Raw genomic sequence first — 19561 nt, 5'->3', positions numbered from 1 at the left:
TCCTAAGCTCTCCCCAGGACCCGCGCTGACCCCATCCTTCCCAGGCCCAAGGTCACTGTAGTGACCATCCCCCCGCACCAAGATGGGGGTCACTGGGTGAAAACGCCGTGGACCCCTTGCTCGGTGCTTCTTGGGGCAGAGGGGCTGCGGGGGTGACCACGGCTCCACCTGGTCCCCGCGCAGGACGGGTTGCGGGGGAGGAGGTGGGGCGATGTCTGCGCGGCCTCTGCCTGGGGCGGGCTGCGGCCTGGTTGCTCCGCTAATAGATTTATCCCCGCTGCGCAGCGGTCGCAGATCTGGCCTTGCAGTGCCCTGCTCTCCGTGCTGTGGCCCGGGGGGGCGGGGCGGGGGGAGGGACGGGGCGCGGGGTGGGGCGGACACTCCCTCCTGAGCCCGCCCAGCGGGACGCGCACTTGGAGTGCCCACCCGTCCCCATCGCCTAGATTACTGGGCGCCACCCCTAGGGTTTCTGATTTGGCAAATCTGGTGGGACCTGAGAGTGTGCGTTTCCAACAAGCTCCCAGATGCTCCTGTGGCAGCTGCTCTGGGGACCCCCGTCCTCCCAGATTCTTTCCTTAGGGGCCATAGATTCACTTCTGGCTTCAAATGTCTATCAGCAGTAAAAGAGTTCACCCAAGAGCAGAACAGGAGTTCTTCCTCCTACCCCTGACCTCAGGCTCATTTGAGCTCAGGGGACATTCATTACAGGTGGGGAGAAAGGTAATAAGGGAGATTTACTGTTACTACCTGCAACATCTATCATCATGAATTATTCTTTATATTTATTTGGTTTTTATATTTATTTATCTGTTTGGCTATGCTGGGTCTTAGTTGCGGAGTGCAGGAGCTTAGTTGTGACATGCAAACTGTTAGTTGCCTCAGGCGGGATCTAATAGTTCCCTGACCAGGGATGGAACCCAGGCCCCCTGCATTGTGAGCCTGGAGTCTTAGCCACTGGACTAGCAGGAAGTCCCTGTTTTGTTTGTTTGTTTGTTTTTTACTGTTACAGTTAAGTGTTTGTTTAGGAGCTGGGTTGTCACTTTGTCTCATACACACCCTTCAAGTCGACATACAGGTCTCACCGTGAAATCATAAAGTTGGTTTGGAGCAAGTGAGCCGGTGTATAGGCTGAGACAATGAGGTCAGGAAATGCTTGGTGATAGGGTCGGCCACAGAACTAAAGAGGTTCCCTGTGAGCCACGTCTCGCTGGCCCTTAGGATGTGTCCACCTGCAAGCCAAGTGCAGTCATTGTAGCATCTACTCTCAGGTTCAAACCAACATACCACCTTCTGTGCGCACATCATGTGCCTTACAATGAGTGTTTTAAACTTGCTTAGAAACGAATTTTCAGTTCAGCTCAGTCGTGTCCGACTCTTTGCAACCCCATGAATCGCAGCACGCCAGGCCTCCCTGTCCATCACCAACTCCCAGAGTTCACTCAGACTCACGTCCATCGAGTCTGTGATGCCATCCAGCCATCTCATCCTCAGTCGTCCCCTTCTCCTCCTGCCCCCAATCCCTCCCAGCATCAGAGTCTTTTCCAAGGAGTCAACTCTTCTCATGAGGTGGCCAAAGTACTGGAGTTTCAGCTTCAGCATCATTCCTTCCAAAGAAATCCCAGGGCTGATCTCCTTCAGAATGGACTGGTTGGATCTCCTTGCAGTCCAAGGGACTCTCAAGAGTCTTCTCCAACACCACAGTTCAAAAGCATCAATTTTTTGGCGCTCAGCTTTCTTCACAGTCCAACTCTCACATCCATACATGACCACTGGAAAAACCATAGCCTTGACTAGACAGACCTTTGTTGGCAAAGTAATGTCTCTGCTTTTCAATATGCTATCTAGCTTGGTCATAACTTTTCTTACTAAAAATCATGTCTATACCTAGGAACACCATTGCTGAGAATGGCCTGAGGATTTCTTGCAGGAGCTGACTTGCTTTGCAATGATCTTGGATCCAGGTCTGCCATTTGGGAAGGTCATTTGAAGGCCTGCATCTTTTTACCAACCTCATCTAGGCCACAGAACTATTGGGGGTGGCTGCTTCCCTGGTGGCTCAGTGGTAAAGAATCCATCTGCCAATGCAGGAGACACAAGTTCGATTCCTGATCCGGGAAGATCCCACATGCTGTGAAGCAACTAAGCCTGGGTGTCACAACTATTGAACCCGTGCTCTAGAGCCTTGGAGCTGCAAACACTGAGCCCACGTGCCGCAACTACTGAAGCCAGTGACCTGGAGCTTATACTTCGCAAACAGTAAAAGCCACTGCAATGAGAAGTCCCTGCGTGGCAACTAGAGAGCAGGACCCGCTTGCTGCAATTACAGAAAAGCCCACACAGCAAAGACCCACCACAGCTAAATAAACAAATACATAAATAAAATTAATTTTTAAAAGATCATTAAAAAATTGTAGTGTCTCAATTGGGAAAAAAAAAAAAACCTATGTGACTCACACCCCTGGGTCAGGGAGAGGAAGGACAGCACTTGAGGCCAGGGTGGATGCTCTGGTCTCCCTCATTTTCCTACTTCCCTGCTCCCCTGCCTATAGACAGTTCTCCTGGGGGGATGTACATTCCCACCCCGCTGTGCTCTCCTTCCAAGAAACCAAGCAGCTCTTGGGAGACCCAAGACCCAGTTCTTCTATTTCTACATGGATTCTGAGCAAAGAAGACAGGTGGCTCTGAAGTGTGTGGGCTCTGGCTGCTCACCGATTCAAATGCCAATAAAGAGGCCAGGCTGGTGGAAAGGAAAGTTTGCTTTAATTCAGGGCAGACATCTTTCCAAAGGCAGATTCCCCGCTACCCCCAACAGGCAGGAGCTTTTATAGACATACAGAAACAGCACAGTCATCTCTAACAGTCATCTTCAAACTGGTCATCAGTGATCTGACCAGTGTGATCTTGGTTGTTTTGGGTATGGTTAATCTTCAGTTTTAAGGTCCATTTGTTCCCATTTCTTTGGCGCCAATTCTCAGAACTGTGGCAGCTCCTGTCCTGGGTATAGTCTGGTCATCATGTAGTCAACTTCTCTACCTGGTGTTCTGGCATCTATAATACAGCTCACAGCATATCGCTCAGAATATTATCTATAGCCCTTGAGAAAGAACTAAAGGTCCTTGACTATGCTTAATGACTACATTAGTATTATTTGGTCTCCTTTGCTTGTTTTCCTTTGTTTTCACATGTTCTCATTTCTCTGATTAAACTTATTCTTTGACTGAAGTTTTCCACAGACAAAAGGCAGGCAGAGGACATGGAGGGGGGAGGGGGCGGTCAAAGACCATAGGGTCCTACTGTTTCATGGAAACTTCAGAGCCACCTGTCTTCTTGGTTCAGAGTCCACGTGGTATAGTTCTTCTGTGTATTCTTGTGTGAGTGCAAAGTTGCTTCAGTTGTGTCCGACTCTTTATGACCCTATGGACTGTAGCCTGCCAGGCTCCTTTGTCCATCGGATTCTCCAGGCTAGAATACTGGAGTGGATTGCTATGCTCTCTGCCACGGAATCTTCCAGACCCAGGGATCGAACCTGCATCTCTTACATCTCCTGCATTGGCAGGAGGTTCTCTTCCACTAGTTGCCACCTTTTAATCTCTTCTGCTTCTGTTAGGTCCTTACCATTTCTGTCCTTTATTGTGCCCATCTTTGCATGAAATGTTCCTTTGGTATCTCCAATTTTCTTGGAGATCTCTATCCTTCCCATTCTGTTATTTTCCTCTATTTCCCTGCAAGAAAAGATAAGAAAGCCTTCTTAACAGAACAACACAAGGAAATAGGATTGCCATATTTAGCAAATGAAAATACAAGACAATATAATGTCCTGTATGCACAATTAAATAAGGCAATATTGGGGATATACTTATACTAAAAACTCACCAGAAATTAAAGCTTAATTGGTTGTCCTGTATTTTGTCTGGCAACCCCAGAACAGAATAAGCTGATAATAAATATGAACTTTCATCATGAACAGAGAGATTTATTTTCAATTCATATTACCAGGAAGGGTGTCTCTTCCTGCTAAATACAACCTTTACTTTGAAAACAATCTCAGACCTCAAGAGAGCACTGGCAAGCCTGGGTCCTGGGGAGATGACCACAAAACATCGCAGGGCTTCTTCAAAGCCAAGCTCATTTACCTTCTCCACGCTTTTTTCCTAGTCTCTGGCCTGGGTGGTTTCCACCTTCTTGGGGATGTACACATGTGAGATCTGGCCTGCAGTGCCTGGAAGGGAGGGATTTTCTCCATCTCCAGCCACCTCCCCAGCATCCAGCCCAGAGAGAGACTCACAGGTCCTTCTTCAGCGCTGGTGAACTTCAGTTCAAAAGCACCACGTGCAAGGTGAGGGCAGATTTGCGATCCTGTTTCATTTTTACAAACCTACATTTCACGTGGGGGAAAAACAGTTTCTCTAAATTCCTGGAAACTGCTGCAGTGGGGTGGAATTCTCATGCCTGGAGCTTTAAGGCAGATCTTGGGCTACATTTTTGGTTCCAAGGCAGCTCCAAAATCACTGCAGATGGTGATTGCAGCCATGAAATTAAAAGAAACTTGTTCCTTGGAAGAAAAGTTATGACCAACCTAGATAGCATATTAAAAAGCAGAGACATTACTTTGCCAACAAAGGTCCGTCTAGTCAAGGCTATGGTTTTTCCAGTAGTCATGTATGGATGTGATTGTTGGACTATAAAGAAAGCTGAGCGACGAGGAATTGATGCTTTTGAACTGTGGTGTTGGAGAAGACTCTTGCGAGTCCCTTGGACTGCAAGATCCCACCAATCTATCCTAAAGGAAATCAGTCCTGAAGGACTGATTGGAAGGACTGATGCTGAAGCTGAAACTCCAATACCTTGGCCACCTGATACAAAGAACTGACTTATTTGCAAAGATCCTGATGCTGGGAAAGATCGAGGGCAGGAGGAGAAGGGGACCACAGAGGAAGAGATGGTTGGATGGCATCACCGACTCAATGGACATGAGTTTGAGTAAACTCCAGGAGTTCGCGATGGACAGGGAGGCCTGGCGTGCTGCAGTCCAAGTGTCGACACGACAGAGCAACTGAACAGAACTGAACTGAAGGCGGCTCCTCTGGAATGGGAATAACGACGCCCATCTATTTCCATTCACACCACACTGCAATCTCTTGCCAGTTTATTTTCCAGCCTGATTGGGCTTATCCGCAGGGCCAGGCACAATATTTGTGGAAATGAGCCAATGGGAAACTGGAAAGGAGGACGGGAAACGGCTCTGCAGCGCAACATCCACAGCCGTCACCGCTCCGCGATTCCCAACTTCACTTCGGACGCCTGTAAGCTTCGGAGCATAGCCTCCCAGGCTCCGCCTTTCCTCCCAGGATGCTCTGCACAGGTCGCGCCCCGTGATTGGCTGCTCTGCTTCACGTGGTGCCAGGCTGGCGGCGGTGGTTGCCGGGGCGACGGCTGGAGACGTGGAGGCCTGGCCAGGTAGGCGCGTGCGTCCGCTACGGAAGAACAGGTAAGTGCGTCCTCCCCGCCCCGACATTGCCGGGAGACCTCAGAGCCCGCCGTCCCGGGGCGGGGAGAAGTAATGATGGGCCCGAGGGCCGCGGCTCTCCTGAGCCCTCTTCCCAGAGGAAGACCCCGATGCGCCAACTCAGCAGCCGCAGCCGGATGCCCCGACTTTTCGCTTGCTGTCCTGGACTTTTTTTCTGGCGCGGGCCTGAGGCGGCTGCTCGGACATCCCGAGGACAGGCCAGCTGCTTGCCACAAGTAGTCCCCGATCTTTGCTCCAGTGAGCCGGACAAAGGGGGCCCCAGGTCGTCCAGTTGGGTAGTGGCGGCACGAGAGGGTGGCCTGGGGCTTTTAGATCCATCCCTTCCGTTATCCATCAGCCAACCTCTCTCCCCAGGCACCTAGGTTAAATCCAGATTTGTTCCAATCTAAGCAAAAACAGGATGCTTGCTATGCAAATTCCTCCTCCAGACAAATGCCTTAATCTTACCTTTATTCAACTAGCTCATAGGCCCTAAATCCTTATCTATAGAAATTCCGAAGCTGCCACTGCAACCCTCAAAAGTGACTGAAGAAATTTTCTCTAGTTTTTGCATAAAATAAAGCTGTGGTTCTCAAACTTGGAACGTGCATAAAAGTCATCGGGAGAGATTGTTTGAAGTAGTTTCTGGGCATTATGTTCAGTACGATCAGAGTGATGCTAGGAATTTTCATTTGCACAAGCATCCCAGGGGATTCTAATTCAGATGGTCCAAACTTTGGGGTAATACTGTGTAGTGGTTAATATCAGTGTGGATTTAAATTTCCACTTTGTCACTTATTAGTTGAGTTCTAGGGAACACCTCAACCTCCCTGGGCCTCAGTTGCCTCATCTGTAAAAGGAGAATATAAATCATATTCATCATTCAGGTTTATTGTGAAAATTAAATATGAAGTATTTTGCACATTGCCTGGCATACGATAGGTCCTCAGTAAGTGAGCCTATTATGATATAAAGGTGTACAGAAAATTCTGTACTTTTTAAGAATGTCAGGGTAATAGAACACCCAACGATGGCTCATGTTCACTGAGAGGTGATCATAACAGAATCTTATTCAGATGATGGTCGTGAAGAACTCTGACAAAGTGATGTTTATTAAGCACAGAGGTCAGCCAGGTGAAGAAAGAGAGGGGAAAAATGTTGCAGGCAGAGAGAACAATATGCGCAAAGGCCCTGAGGTAGGAAGAAGCTTGATTCCCCCCTTCTAAGCAACCTCACATATTCACCCATTCTGGGGATTAGGACACAGGCAACTTTGGGGGCCATTATTCTGCCCACTACAGCTACCTTTTTTAAAGTGATAATTTATTTATGTATTTTTTGGTTCTGCTGGGTCTTCATTGCTGCGCAGGCTTTTCTCTGGTCGAGGAAGCAGGAGCTTCTGTTTGTTGGGGTGCTCAGGCTTCTCATTATGGCGGCTTCTCTCGTTGCACAGGCTCTGGGCACGCGGGCCTCAGCAGTTGCAGCCCTCAGGCTTGGTATTTGCAGCCTCTGGAGTGCAGGGTGCATGGGCTTCAGCAGTTGTGGCTCGTGGGCTTAGTTGTTCCGTGGGGCATGTGGAATCTTCCCAGACGAGATGGAACCTGTGTCCCCTATATTGGCGGGTGGGTGCTTACCCATTGTTCCACCAGGGAAGTCTCCTACAGCTCTCTTTTGTTAATTCACAGATGATTGAAATGAAAGCCTTTGTTTTATGTTTTTGCCTTGCAGAGATTTTTGCTGTGAGAATTAACAGTATCTGTTCAATATGGTAGACGTTCTGGCTCATGAATCAGAATTACTTGGACTAGTGAAAGAGGTATGTTTCACAAAACACAGGTCACAGAGAAAGAGATCTTGAAAACTTGTGACGCTTGTATTTTACAATGCAACAAATTCTATGATGCCTTGTAATGTTTATGTCATTACATTACTGTTATCTATTTTCCATTTTATAATGTTCAGTGTGTTCATAATAAGCTGAAATCTTAAAGCTGCTTTTTAGACTTCCTTTAAAGAAAGTTATACAAGCAATACATGCCCGTGGTAAAAGATTCAAACAGTATAGAAGTGTAAACAGTGAATTCTCCTACTCTGCTCCTGTAGTGACCATTATTAATGGCTTAGTATATTACATTTCTAGACTTTTTTCTTTGAGTATTCAAAATATATTCACATGACTGTATAGTTTTTTTTACAAAATGTAATGATACCATGCACATTGTTCTGTAGCTTACCTTTTTTAAAGATGTATTTATTTTTAATTGATTGATAATAGCTTTACAATATTGGTTTGATTTCTGTCATATATTATTATGAATTAATCATAGATGTCCCCTCCCTCTTGAACTTCTCTCCCAGTAGCTTACCTTTTATCTGTAACAGTCATACAGTATAAACATCTTCCTGTGTTCTGCCTCAGACTTCTGAATACTGTAGAGTATTTCACTGAGTGGCTGTGTCATCATCTAGTTAACTTGTTGCCTATTAATGGACCTTTATGTGCCCTACACTGAAAGTTTTTGAAGGATAGGCCTAAGCCTTATGCTTTTTGATATTCTCTACAGCTTTTAGCCGGCTTCCCAGGTGATTCTGCAGTAAAGAATCCACTTGCCAATCAGGAGACCTAGGTCGGGAAGATCCCCTTGAAAAGGAAATAAGAACCCACTCCAGTATTCTTGCCTGCGAAATCCCATGGGCGAAGGAGCCTGGCAGGCTACAGTCCATGGGGTCACAAAGAATCAGACACCACTTAGCGACTAAACAACAATAGCTACTTTAATCCGGGGTCTGGCATACAGTTGATGCTAAAGAAATGGTTGCTGTTGTTTTGGTGTGTGACTGGAGTGTCCATCAGGCATGTAGTCACACGTGAGGGACATGGCCCTGGAGCAGGAATGAGGCATCCACCATAGGGATGCAGCTTTGAAATTTGGTGTGATCATGAATAAATTTTCAGAGGTGTCACAGCAGAGGGTGGTGGACAGGGCCCAGAGAAATAGCCAGAGTGAGAGGAGGTGGAAACAGAGAAGTGTGACTGACACAAACTGCGGAGACGGGCAGAGAAGTGGAGAGCAGCAGCAGCAGTCTGTGTCACTGCCATAAAGCTCTGTGTGTGCGTGTGTGTATGCTCAGGCCTGTCTGACTCTTTGCCACCCCATGGACTGTAGCCAGGCTCTTCTGTCCATGACGTTTAAAGACGAAGGGTGATCCTTAGTGCCCGACTTAAAGATCACAGATGGTGTTGCCCAGGTTTAATGACTTACCTTTCTTCTTAGGGACAGGCATTATTTCTAATCCCTGTTGCAGGTAACAAATTCCCAGGGACCTACTAGACCCAAAGCCATCCAGCCTTCTGCCAATCGCTTTTGCTTTTTTCAGGCTGCTGCACATATTATTTTCTTTTCTGTTTTTTAAATTTTATTTTCTATTAATAATTATACTGCATCTTACAACTCACATTTCCCTTCTAAAAGCACATTTATTTTATGTAAATGAACATTTTCTCCTCTGATCACAAGATGGTGGAGTAGAAGGATGTATGCTCATCTCCTCCTGTGAGAAACTAACCACTGAACAGCCATCGACAGGAGAATGTTGGATCCCACCAAAAAAAGACACCCAGTGTCCGAGGACAAAGGAGAAGCCCTAACAAGATGGTAGGAGGGCTGAAATCACATTTAGAATCAAACCCCATACCCTCCAGAGCCACTTGAAGGGCTCAAACAAAACAAAACCTTTATACAGTGTGCAAAAACAAGACTAGGGGCTGACTGTGGCTCAGATCATGAACTCCTTATTGCAAGATTCAGACTTAAATTGAAGAAAGTAGGGAAAACCACTATCCCATTCAGGTATGACCTAAATCAAATTCCTTACGATTATACAGTGGAAACAACAAATAGATTCAAGGTATTAGATCTAACAGACAGAGTGCCTGAAGAACTATGGATGGAGGTTAGTGACATTGTACAGGAGGTGGTGATCAAAACCATCCCCAAGAAGAAGAAATGCAAAAAGGCAAAATGGTTGTCTGAGGAGGCTTTACAAATCACTGAGAAAAGAAGAGAAGTGAAACGGAAAGGAGAAAAGGAAAGATATACCCATCTGAATGCAGAGTTTCAAAAAATAGCAAGGAGAGATAAGAAAGCCTTCCCTAAGTGATCAATGCAAAGAAATAGAGGAAAACATTAGAATGAAAAAGACTAGCGATCTCTTCAAGAAAATTAGAGATACCAAGGGAACATTTCATGCAAAGATGGGCTCAATAAAGGACAGAAATGGTATGGACCTAACAGAAGCAGAAGATAGTAAGAAGAGGTGACAAGAATACATAGAAGAATACACTGTACAAAAAAGATCTTCATGACTCAGATAACCACGAGGGTGTGATCACTCACCTAGAGCCAGACATCCTGGAGTGTGAAGTCAGGTGAGCCTTAGGAAGCATCACTATGAACAAAGCTAGTGGAAGTGACGGAATTCCAGCTGAGCTATTCCACATCCTAAAAGATGATGCTGTGAAAATGCTACACTCAATATGCCAGCAAATTTGGAAAACTCAGAAGTGGCCACAGGACTGGAAAAGGTCAGTTTTCATTCCAATCCCAAAGAAAGGCAATGCTAAAGAATGTTCAAACTACCAAGCAGTTGTACTCATCTCACATGCTAGTAAAGTAATACTCAAAATCCTTCAAGCTAGTCTTCAACAGTACATGAACCGAGAACTTCCAGATGTTGAAGCTGGATTTAGAAAAGGCAGAGGAATCAGAGATCAAATTGCCAACAGCCATTGGATCATTGGATCAACAAGAGAATTCCAGAACACTTACTTCTGCTTCACTGACTACGCTAAAACCTTTGATTGTGTGGATCACAACAAACTGGAAAATTCTTTAAGAGATGGGAATACCAGACCACCTTACCTGCCTCTTGAGAAATCTGTACGCAGGTCAAGAAGCAACAATTAGAACCGGACATGGAACAATGGACTGGTTCCAAATTGGGAAAGGAGTACATCAAAGTTGTATATTGTCACCCTGCTTATTTAACTTATATGCAAAGTACATCATGAGAAATGTCAGGCCGGATGAAGCGCAAGCTGGAATCAAGATTGCCAGGAGAAATATCAATAACCTCAGATATGCAGATGACACCACTCATAGCAGAAAGCAAAGAGGAATTGAAGAGCCTCTTGATGAAAGTGAAAGAGGGGAGTGAAAAAGCTGGTTTAAAACTCAACATTCAGAAAACGAAGATCATGGCATCTGGTCCCATCACTTCATGGCAAATAGATGGGGAAACAATGGAAACAGTGAGAGACTTTATTTTCTTGGGCTCCAAAATCACTGCAGATGGTGCCTGCAGCCATGAACGTAAAAGACTCTTGCTCCTTGTAAGAAAAACTATGTCAAACCTAGACAGCATATTAAAAAGCAGAGACATTAATTTACCAACAAAGGTCTGTCTAGTCAAAGCTATGGTTTTTCCAGTGGTCATGTATGGATGTGAGAGTTGGACCGTAAAGAAACCTGAGCACCAAAGAATTGATGCTTCTGAACTGTGTTGTTGGAGAAGACTTTTGAGAGTCCCCTAGACTGCAAGATCAAACCAGTCAGTCTAAGGAAATCAGTCCCAGATATTCATTGGAGGGACTGATGCTGAAGCTGAAGCTCCAATACTTTGGCCACCTGATCCGAAGAACTGACTCATTGGTAACGACCCTGATGCTGGGAAAATTGAAGGCAGGAGGAGAAGGGAATGACAGAAGATGAGATGGTTGGATGACATCACCGACTCAATGGACATGAGTTTGAGCCAGCTCTGGGAGTTGGACATGGACAGGGAGGCCTGGCATGCTGCACTCTGTGGGGTCTCAAAGAGTCAGACCCGACTGAGTGACTGAACTGAACTGAAATGAACATTTTCTATGATACTGTCTTTCTAGGCCTTTGGTATGTATATCAATAAGTAAATTCCTGATCCCACATTACTTCTCCAAAGATGACAGTTAATTAATCCCATTATATATTTGTGATAATATTGAGCTGATACAATTACATCAAAGACAGTCACTTTGTTGATGTTAGAACAGAGAAATGTATGCTCATTTATGCTTTTTTTTTTTTTACAGTATTTAGATTTTGCTGAATTTGAAGACACCTTGAAAACATTTTTGAAAGAATGCAAAATAAAAGGAAAACCATTATCTAAATCTACATGTGGCTCTTTAAGGGACCCCAAATCATTGAAATTCCAGGTAACATTTTACTTTTTTGATTTTCGTATGTAATCAAAATGCTCCCAACTTCTAAAATACGTCACCATTAGAGAAGGTTGGAATCATTTCTGGGGACCTGGGCAAAGCAACTTGTTAGACTGTGCCGACGTTTATGGATAAACAGGTGATATCATCTTCAAATCTCTGGAGAGATTTAACATCCTTTCTTGACTGACCTAGAAAATGAATGGCAACACAAGGTTTTTCCATACATATTTCTTGGTAGGAAGAAGAAACCATGCAATGCTTAGAACAGAGACAAATGTGATCCCCACCCTGAGGAAATTTAGGTTATTAATTCTAAGTACTGGGGACACTATGATGAACAAAATAAAACAGAATATCGGCCCTCAGGGTGCTTGCCATCTAGTTTGGGGAGGTTGGAGGGAGCAAGAGCCATATACAGGGCAGCACCCTGTCAAAGGAAATCCTGGGTGGCTGGGAGCCCCTGGCGGTGGGCTGCAGAGGGCAGATATCAACTCTTAGGATCAGGAAGGACCTTGAAAGTCCTCATTTCAAGGACTTCCCTGGTGGTCCAGTGGTTAAGACTCTGTGCTCCCAATACAAGGGGCACGGGTTCGATCCTTCATCAGGGAACTAAGATTCCACGTGTGCGGCCAAAAGCAAAAAGTCCTCATTTCAGTCATTTGATTCTGCATCCCGTTCAAAGGTAAGGAACTGGTTCACCTTGAGTACGACCCGTGACAAGAGAACATACCATTTCCTGAGGCAGCTTGTTTCAGCTTTGCCTGATAATATTTTTATTTTTTGGAATTAACAAATTTTATGCTCTTATAACTCTCTTGTTCATTTACCTAAACACTACAAGGAATGAGGCTAAGTCAGTATTAAACAAATCAGAATTTCTGATGGTAACCCATAAAACATGATTTGATTATTTTAATAAATTTGTTTCAGTATACATACTTCCAAGAAAAATCAGAGACTGGGTTTGAGAGTCCCACTGAGTTGCTGGAGGTCAGGCCACAGCCTGACTCCTCCATGACCTGGCATGGGGTACCAAGGAGCAGGGACACCGTTGGAGTGGCCCAGGGAGTTGGAGTGGGGCTGTGCCCCTGCCCAGCACCCCTCCAGGCCTTGGGCATCTGGGTGCCGAGCCTGCACCACTTCAGACACGGGCTCCTCTGTCAATCCTGCCTGGGCAGCCTGAGGCTTCCTCCCAACCCCAGAGCAAACTTCAGAACAGGAGAAGAGACTCTGGTCATCATTAGACATGCAAACAGAGGCTACTTGAAAGGTCTTGAAACTTTCTGATTGTGAGAAGCCTGTCTTTTCTGCCCATTCAATAAACAGCTGTGTCCCGCCTTTATAGATTTTTCCAAACGAAAATACCTGGAGCAGTGGCTTAGTGATACTTGCCAAATGTCAGTGGCCCTCAATAGACAAAATTTCCTTAATTACAGTTCTGTAAGAACCTGTATGTATGGGTGATTATTGCTGCTAAGTCGCTTCAGTCGTGTGCGACTCTGTGCGACCCCATAGACGGCAGCCCACCAGGCTCCCCCGTCCCTGGGATTCTCCAGGCAAGAACACTGGAGTGGGTTGCCATTTCCTTCTCCAATGCATGAAAGTGAAAAGTGAAAGTGAAGTCGCTCAGTCATGTCCGCCCCTCAGCGACCCCATGGACTGCAGCCTTCCAGGCTCCTCTTTCCATGGGGATTTTCCAGGCAAGAGTACTGGAGTGGGGTGCCATTGGTGGTATGTAAATTTTCTGATTTTAGTAATCCTGGCTGAGATCACACTTTACGTTCGAGAAGTTAATATTTTGTGACCCCTATGAGTTATCACACTGGATTGTTCTATTTGTTGTTGTCACTAAGCTGTGTCTGACTCCATGGACTGCAGCACACCAGGCTCCTCTGTCCTCCACTGTCTCCTGGAGTGTGCTCAAATTCATGTCCATTGAGTTGGATTGCTTTATGTGTAGATATTATTTTAAATTCAGGGGTCATTTTTTAAAATTTTTATTTATTTTTAAATTTTTCTTGGAGGATAATTACTTTACAATATTGTGATGGTTTTTGCCATACATCATTATGAGTTGGCAATAGGCATACGTGTGTCCCCTCCATCCTAAAACCCCTCCCACCTCTCTCTGCAGCCCATCCCTCCAGGTTGTCACCAAACACCAGCTTTGGGTGCCCTGTGCAGGGATCATTTCCAGGTTCGGAATATGGTTCATAAATTGGGAGTGTCGTGGCACAGCAAAGGTTTGTGGTCCCAGGTCTACAAATGCAGAGTCTAGAATAAACTGTAGATGAGCCATGTGATGCGTAGGCATACTTTGCCAAACCGTGTTAAGAAAACACTTGACCCAGGCTTTAAGACATCCTCAAGAGTCTGTACACAGTCCCTGGACCTCACAGGAGAGTCCTCCCCTGGGTGGTCCTCAGAGTTTGCTCAGAGCTCAGCAGACTTGAGCCTGGGGCGGGGCCAGGCCCCAGCAGCACGTCCCTCTCACCTTTGTATTAGGAAGTGACAAGAACATGGGATCCTCTGGCCAGGTCCCCCCAAAGAGGCCATTTAGAAGAGGTAGAATTTCACTGTGGGGCTTATTTTGAAAACTTCTGAGTTTCTTTCCAGTGTAAGCCAGTCCCTTCCCGAGTGAGGTAATATTCAGAGACCATTGTTCTCAGTCACATGACACAGAGAACATTTTTGCAGGGTTCGTGTTGGAGGACTCCTTATCAGAGAATGTTTCTGACTTAAGGAAAACCAAACACAGCAACCCTGTTCTCTGTAGGTTTCTATCTTATGTTAAAAAGCTCGATTGTAAACAAATAGAATATGTTACCTTAAAAAAAATTTACAGAAAAAAATGTATAACTATTAAAAGCATAAAAGACCAGTGACCCAGTAATGGTGGTGAAGGATGGGGGAACTGGAGAGTCTACAGAAAATCTGAAAAAATAATCAGAAAACTCTGAAAAAAGTTTCTGCAGTTGAGCCCAAAACGGAGGTCTGTGTATTGTGGGCATTTGATACAAAAAGGAAAACACGGCAGGAAGCTCTCTTGATCCTGAAGGCAAGCATGCGTGCTCAATAGTGTCCCACTCTTTGCGACCCCATGGACTGAAGCCCGCGAGGCTCCTCTGTCCATGGGATGTCCCAGGCAAGAATACTGGAGTGGGTTGCCATTTCCTCCTCCAGGGGATCTTCCCGAACCAGGGATCAAACTGGCATGTCTTGCATCTCCTGCATTGGCAAGCAGATTCTTTTACCGCTGAACCACCTTGCCTAAATCTGTAAAGTCACACAGCAGGTGTTGGTGGTGGGTCAGTTATCGCTCCTCCTGTGAGACAGGTGATGTGCTGACTGCCACCTCCTTTCTCCAGAGTTCTATGTCTCAACCACCACGTGGTGAGTCGGACCATGGGTTCTTCCCTACGCCATCACACTGGCGCAACCCCGAGGTTGGCCTGGAGCCGGGCCTGTGTTCCTCCTTCCATCTCCAGCCCAGGCATCCTATTCCTGGACCTGAAGGCCCAGGCAGTCACTCTGTGGGAGCTCGGCTCTGTGGTCACTTTCTGCCCTGCCCTCTCCACCAGACACACATCTGACAACAGTGGGCCCGTGACAACAGGCAGTCCTACCTCCCAGGCCTGGGATTGACCACTCCGCATGGCTGAACTCTTGGCTGCATGCCACATCTTGGCAGCTGTGGTGTCAGTGACTCCCTGTAGATATGAGGTTGCTCCGCTGAGGTCTGGCTGGGCTCTGGGTCCGAACCATTCTCATCAGTCTTAGGCAGTGGGTCACCAAGTCCAGAGGGCGACCTGAGTGTATTCTTGTGCTGGTGGAAGATTCCTTCCATTTCAGAGACCTTCACCATTGCACCTGTTCTTCAGTGAAAGCCGCGGAGTCGTGTCCGACTCTTTGTGACTCCATGGATTATACAGCCCATGGACTTCTCTAGGCCAGAATACTGGAGTGGGTAGCCTTTCCCTTCTCCAGGGGGTCTGCCCAAACCAGGGATCGAACCCAGGTCTCCCATATTGCAGGCGGATTCTTTACCAGGTGAGCCACCAGGGAAGCCCAAGTATACTGGAGTGAGTAGCCTAGCCCTTCTCCAGGAGATCTTCCCGACCCAGGAATCAAACCAGGATCTCCTGCATTGCACGTGGATTCTTTACCAACTGAGCTGCCCGGGAAGCCCTCTGTTCTTCAGTATGCTCAGATTTGATGTTGCAGAGCAGTGGAAAACCAGGGGCGGTCTGCAGGAACGTCAGCCAAGGCAGTCTGAAGCCCTCTGGATCTCTCTTTTCCTATCCCTCACCTCTGAAAAGGAGACTTGGTTTTGCTCACACTGAAATGATGGAGTATACGGGTGTCTAGGACGAGATGGTTGGATGGCATCACCGACTCAATGGTCCTGAATTTGAGCAAGCTCTGGGAGATAGTGAAGGCCGGCGAAGCCTGGCATGCTGCAGTTCACAGGGTCACTGAGAGCCAGAAACGAATGAGCGACTGAACAACAGCAAGGCGTCGGGAGGGTGTGAGATTCAGGGGTGTTGGGAGACGTGGCATCCCTTGTAACCAACCGGGCTTCACTCTGATGTCTTCTCCACAGAGGGATCTCCTTGCCGCGTTTGACAGTGGAGACCAGAAGGTGTTCTTCCGGCTGTGGGAGGAGCACATCCCCAGGCCCATCCGGGATGGTGACTCTCTGGCCCAGAAGCTGGAGTTCTACCTGCACATCCACTTTGCCATCTACCTTCTGAAGCACTCCGCAGGCAGACCTGTAGGTTCACCTTGTGCTGGGGGGTTGGCCCGCAGGGTGTGCTAAAGGAGGATGTTAGCCGTTACCTTTTGCAAATGAGGATTAAGTTAGTTTTTCAGCCCTTTTATCCTACTGCTTTTATCCTTTTTTCCTACTGCTTCTCAGGAGTAGGCCTCGTATGTCCCGATGAATGCTTTTTCTGTCTCATTCCCAGCAGCTTCTTTTCTAATTTGTATGGAAAGTTAATCATTTCTGTAATGAAAGCTATGTCCTCGTTTGCTTGACTATCTCAAGATGGGTATGTCTAAGAGAATGCATCTTTAGACCACATTTTCAACCAGAAGATGAATTTAAGCTTAAACAGCGGGAAAATGGTGTGCCCATTTGTGAAAGTTTGAGTGACGGGTTGAATTGAGCTTCTGCTGTCTTTTCCTGGAGGTGTGAAAGAGAGGGGAGCAGACACAGGCTGCTCCGTGGGTAAACCTTGGGGTGTGGAGGGAATGACAGAGGGGGGCCAGGCTGACATCGGACCATCTGCCTTTGTTTTGTGACTTCTCCATGTCCTGGCTACTGCCCTGAGGACCTGTGTTAACTTATTAACATGTCCATGGCCACAGGAGGGGTCAGAGTGGAGGGAGCAGCTATATAGCAAATTGTAGTAGCTGTTCTTGGAAGGCTGTTCCTAAAGATGGTGCTCAGGTGAGTGCCATCGTGGGAGAGTTTCATTTCCCTTGTATCTGTTTTTACTAATTTTTTCTGTTTTGTTATAAGATTTTTAAAAAATCAATAAAAATTTTAAGTCCAGTGGGCTTCATGGTATAGGTGAAGGGAGGTAGATCAATGAGAAGAACTGGCCTGTGTATGAGGCTGTGAGGGACCTAACAGGTGAGGCCAGGGAAGACCTTCTCCTTGAGGCCCAGGGGGAGGTGCAAACCTGGCGGGGGGGACCCGACTTGCCTGGGGTTACACCCAGAAATAGTGAAGCTGGCAAGCTCACTTCCTGGTTGGCTTAATAAACGAAGGTAATAATGATATGGAAACTGCTGTTTCAAAAAACTGTTCACCCTTAAGTGCTTGCTTTGGCAGCACGTATACTGTTAAAAAAAAAAAAAATTGGAATGACACAGTGAAGATTAGCATGGCCCCTGTGCAAGGATGTCATGCAAATTCGTGAGGAATTCCATATTAAAAAAAAAACAAAAAACTATTCACCCTTAAAAACCTTTCCTAAGGAAATCACAGGAATGCAGACAAATATTTTTTTCTGCCATCTGTACTATGAAACTGATGTGCATATCTAATAACGGGGGATTGGTTAAATAAATTATGATAGACCCACAAGATGAGGTTTTGTCATGCCATTAAGAAAGATGTTGATGAATTGAAGGATATCAGAAAATGGTAATGATAAAGTGAAAAGGCAGCGCTTGGACTATATATATTATACATCCAGTTCTCTGATATTCCTGGCAGTTTCATGAAGGGGTGAAACAGGGGGTAATGTTCGGATGACTGGAGACAGCGCGCAGGCTGGGCCAGGCGAGGAGGATGCCAGCAACGTGGCTGGAACCGAGGGATCCTTGGAGGGACGATGGGTGAACCGGTAAGCCGGCGTGAAGCCGGAGATCTCAGACATCCTCTCTTCCTTGTAGGACAAAGAGGACCTGGATGAAAGGATTTCTTATTTCAAAACCTACCTGGAGACCAAAGGGGCGGCCCTGAGCCAGACCACGGAGTTCCTGCCTTTCTACGCCCTGCCTTTTGTTCCCAACCCCATGGTGCACCCCTCATTTAAAGAACTCTTCCAGGTAAGCGACTGGCTCCAGATCTTGGATCCTGGGCAGCACGGCAGTTCCACCTTTTATATGCTGGTGATTTCTGAAGGATGCAGTAAAAAAACACTGAATTTTGCATATGTTGTATTTTGAAAGAAGGTACAGGTAATTTGCTTTAACAAACTTCTGCTGTAAAATGTGATTTTGTTGTTGTTGTTATTACACCAAGACTTGTTAACTCAGACTGACAAAATATTGTAAAATATACTAACCTCTTCAGTCATTCTTTGTAAACTTTTGCAATATTGAAACAATAACCTATTCAATTATAATGAAAACTAGTAGCCAGAGAAAAATCTAGGCTACTTTACACAATCACTGGCCATGTATATTTTGATTTGTGTTAAAATTCTCATTTACTTGGTATATATTTGATTGTCTGATTTTGTACTACTTTATTTCCATCAGACTATTTGTCTATAGCTCTTTTAATTGTTATATTTCATTTTACTTGACATTTTAATATAGTATTTATAAATAAAATTTACCTATTAAGGTAATTTTTTGTTGACTTACTAAAATTAATACATCCCACTGAGAAGTTTATTGAAATGTATTTAGAAACATATTTTGATATGACTATATAGTTTTTCTAAAGATCTCACACTGTTCAAAAATTTGTACAGCACTTGCTCCCCAACCACTGAACAATGGACACAATTCTTCTAAACTCAGTACATTTCAGTTTCTAATATTTTTCTCTGTTTACTGAATTCAGTAAAACCAATTCGTTACTCCTGAATCAGTTCAGTTCACTTCAGTCTCTCAGTCTTGTCCGACTCTTTGCGACCCCATGAATTGCAGCACGCCAGGCCTCCCTGTCTAACACCAACTCTTGAAGTCTACTCAAACTCATGTCCATCGAGTTGGTGATGCCATCCGGCCATCTCATCCTCTGTCGTCCCCTTTTCCTCCTGCCCCCAATCCCTCCCAGCATCAGGGTCTTTTCCAGTGAGTCAACTCTTTGCATGAGGTGGCTGATGCTAAAGCTGAAACTCCAGTACTCCTGAGCAGCAGCTGCTAAATTGATGGTCAGGTGGTTGACTCATTCTATCAAAGCCAGATTGTTGTATAGTGGCGCAGTTGAATTCTCTGCTTGTTTTTCTGGTCAGTCCCAATTTAGTTCTACTGTCTTCTCCTAAAAGGCTAAAAATATAGAATGGTTACAAAGGTGATGAACCTTGCAGTGGAAGGTTAGATTT

At 45.7% G+C, this 19561-nt stretch overlaps 1 protein-coding gene across 5 annotated transcripts in view; it reads left to right on the top strand.

The window, feature by feature from the left end:
* ARMC9 (armadillo repeat containing 9) overlaps positions 5391-19561 on the top strand; it is a 182821-nt gene continuing 168650 nt past the window's right edge. For 4 of the 5 annotated variants that reach the window (XM_018058243.1, XM_018058256.1, XM_018058269.1 and 1 more), the window contains exons 1-5: positions 5391-5488; positions 7235-7322; positions 11637-11762; positions 16375-16545; positions 18177-18332. In XM_018058243.1, the coding sequence (XP_017913732.1) occupies positions 7272-7322; positions 11637-11762; positions 16375-16545; positions 18177-18332 (504 nt within the window). In that variant the 5' untranslated portion in view covers positions 5391-5488; positions 7235-7271. Of the gene's footprint in view, positions 5489-5523; positions 5765-7234; positions 7323-11636; positions 11763-16374; positions 16546-18176; positions 18333-19561 lie in introns of those variants that run through there. The other variant, XM_005676668.3, reaches the window with a different exon arrangement.

This window comes from Capra hircus, chromosome 2 (assembly GCF_001704415.2).
Source record: "Capra hircus breed San Clemente chromosome 2, ASM170441v1, whole genome shotgun sequence".
NCBI classification, from domain to species: domain Eukaryota; kingdom Metazoa; phylum Chordata; class Mammalia; order Artiodactyla; family Bovidae; genus Capra; species Capra hircus.
The sequence above is the reverse complement of the archived record's forward strand: the minus strand, read 5'-3'. Positions and strand labels throughout refer to the sequence as shown.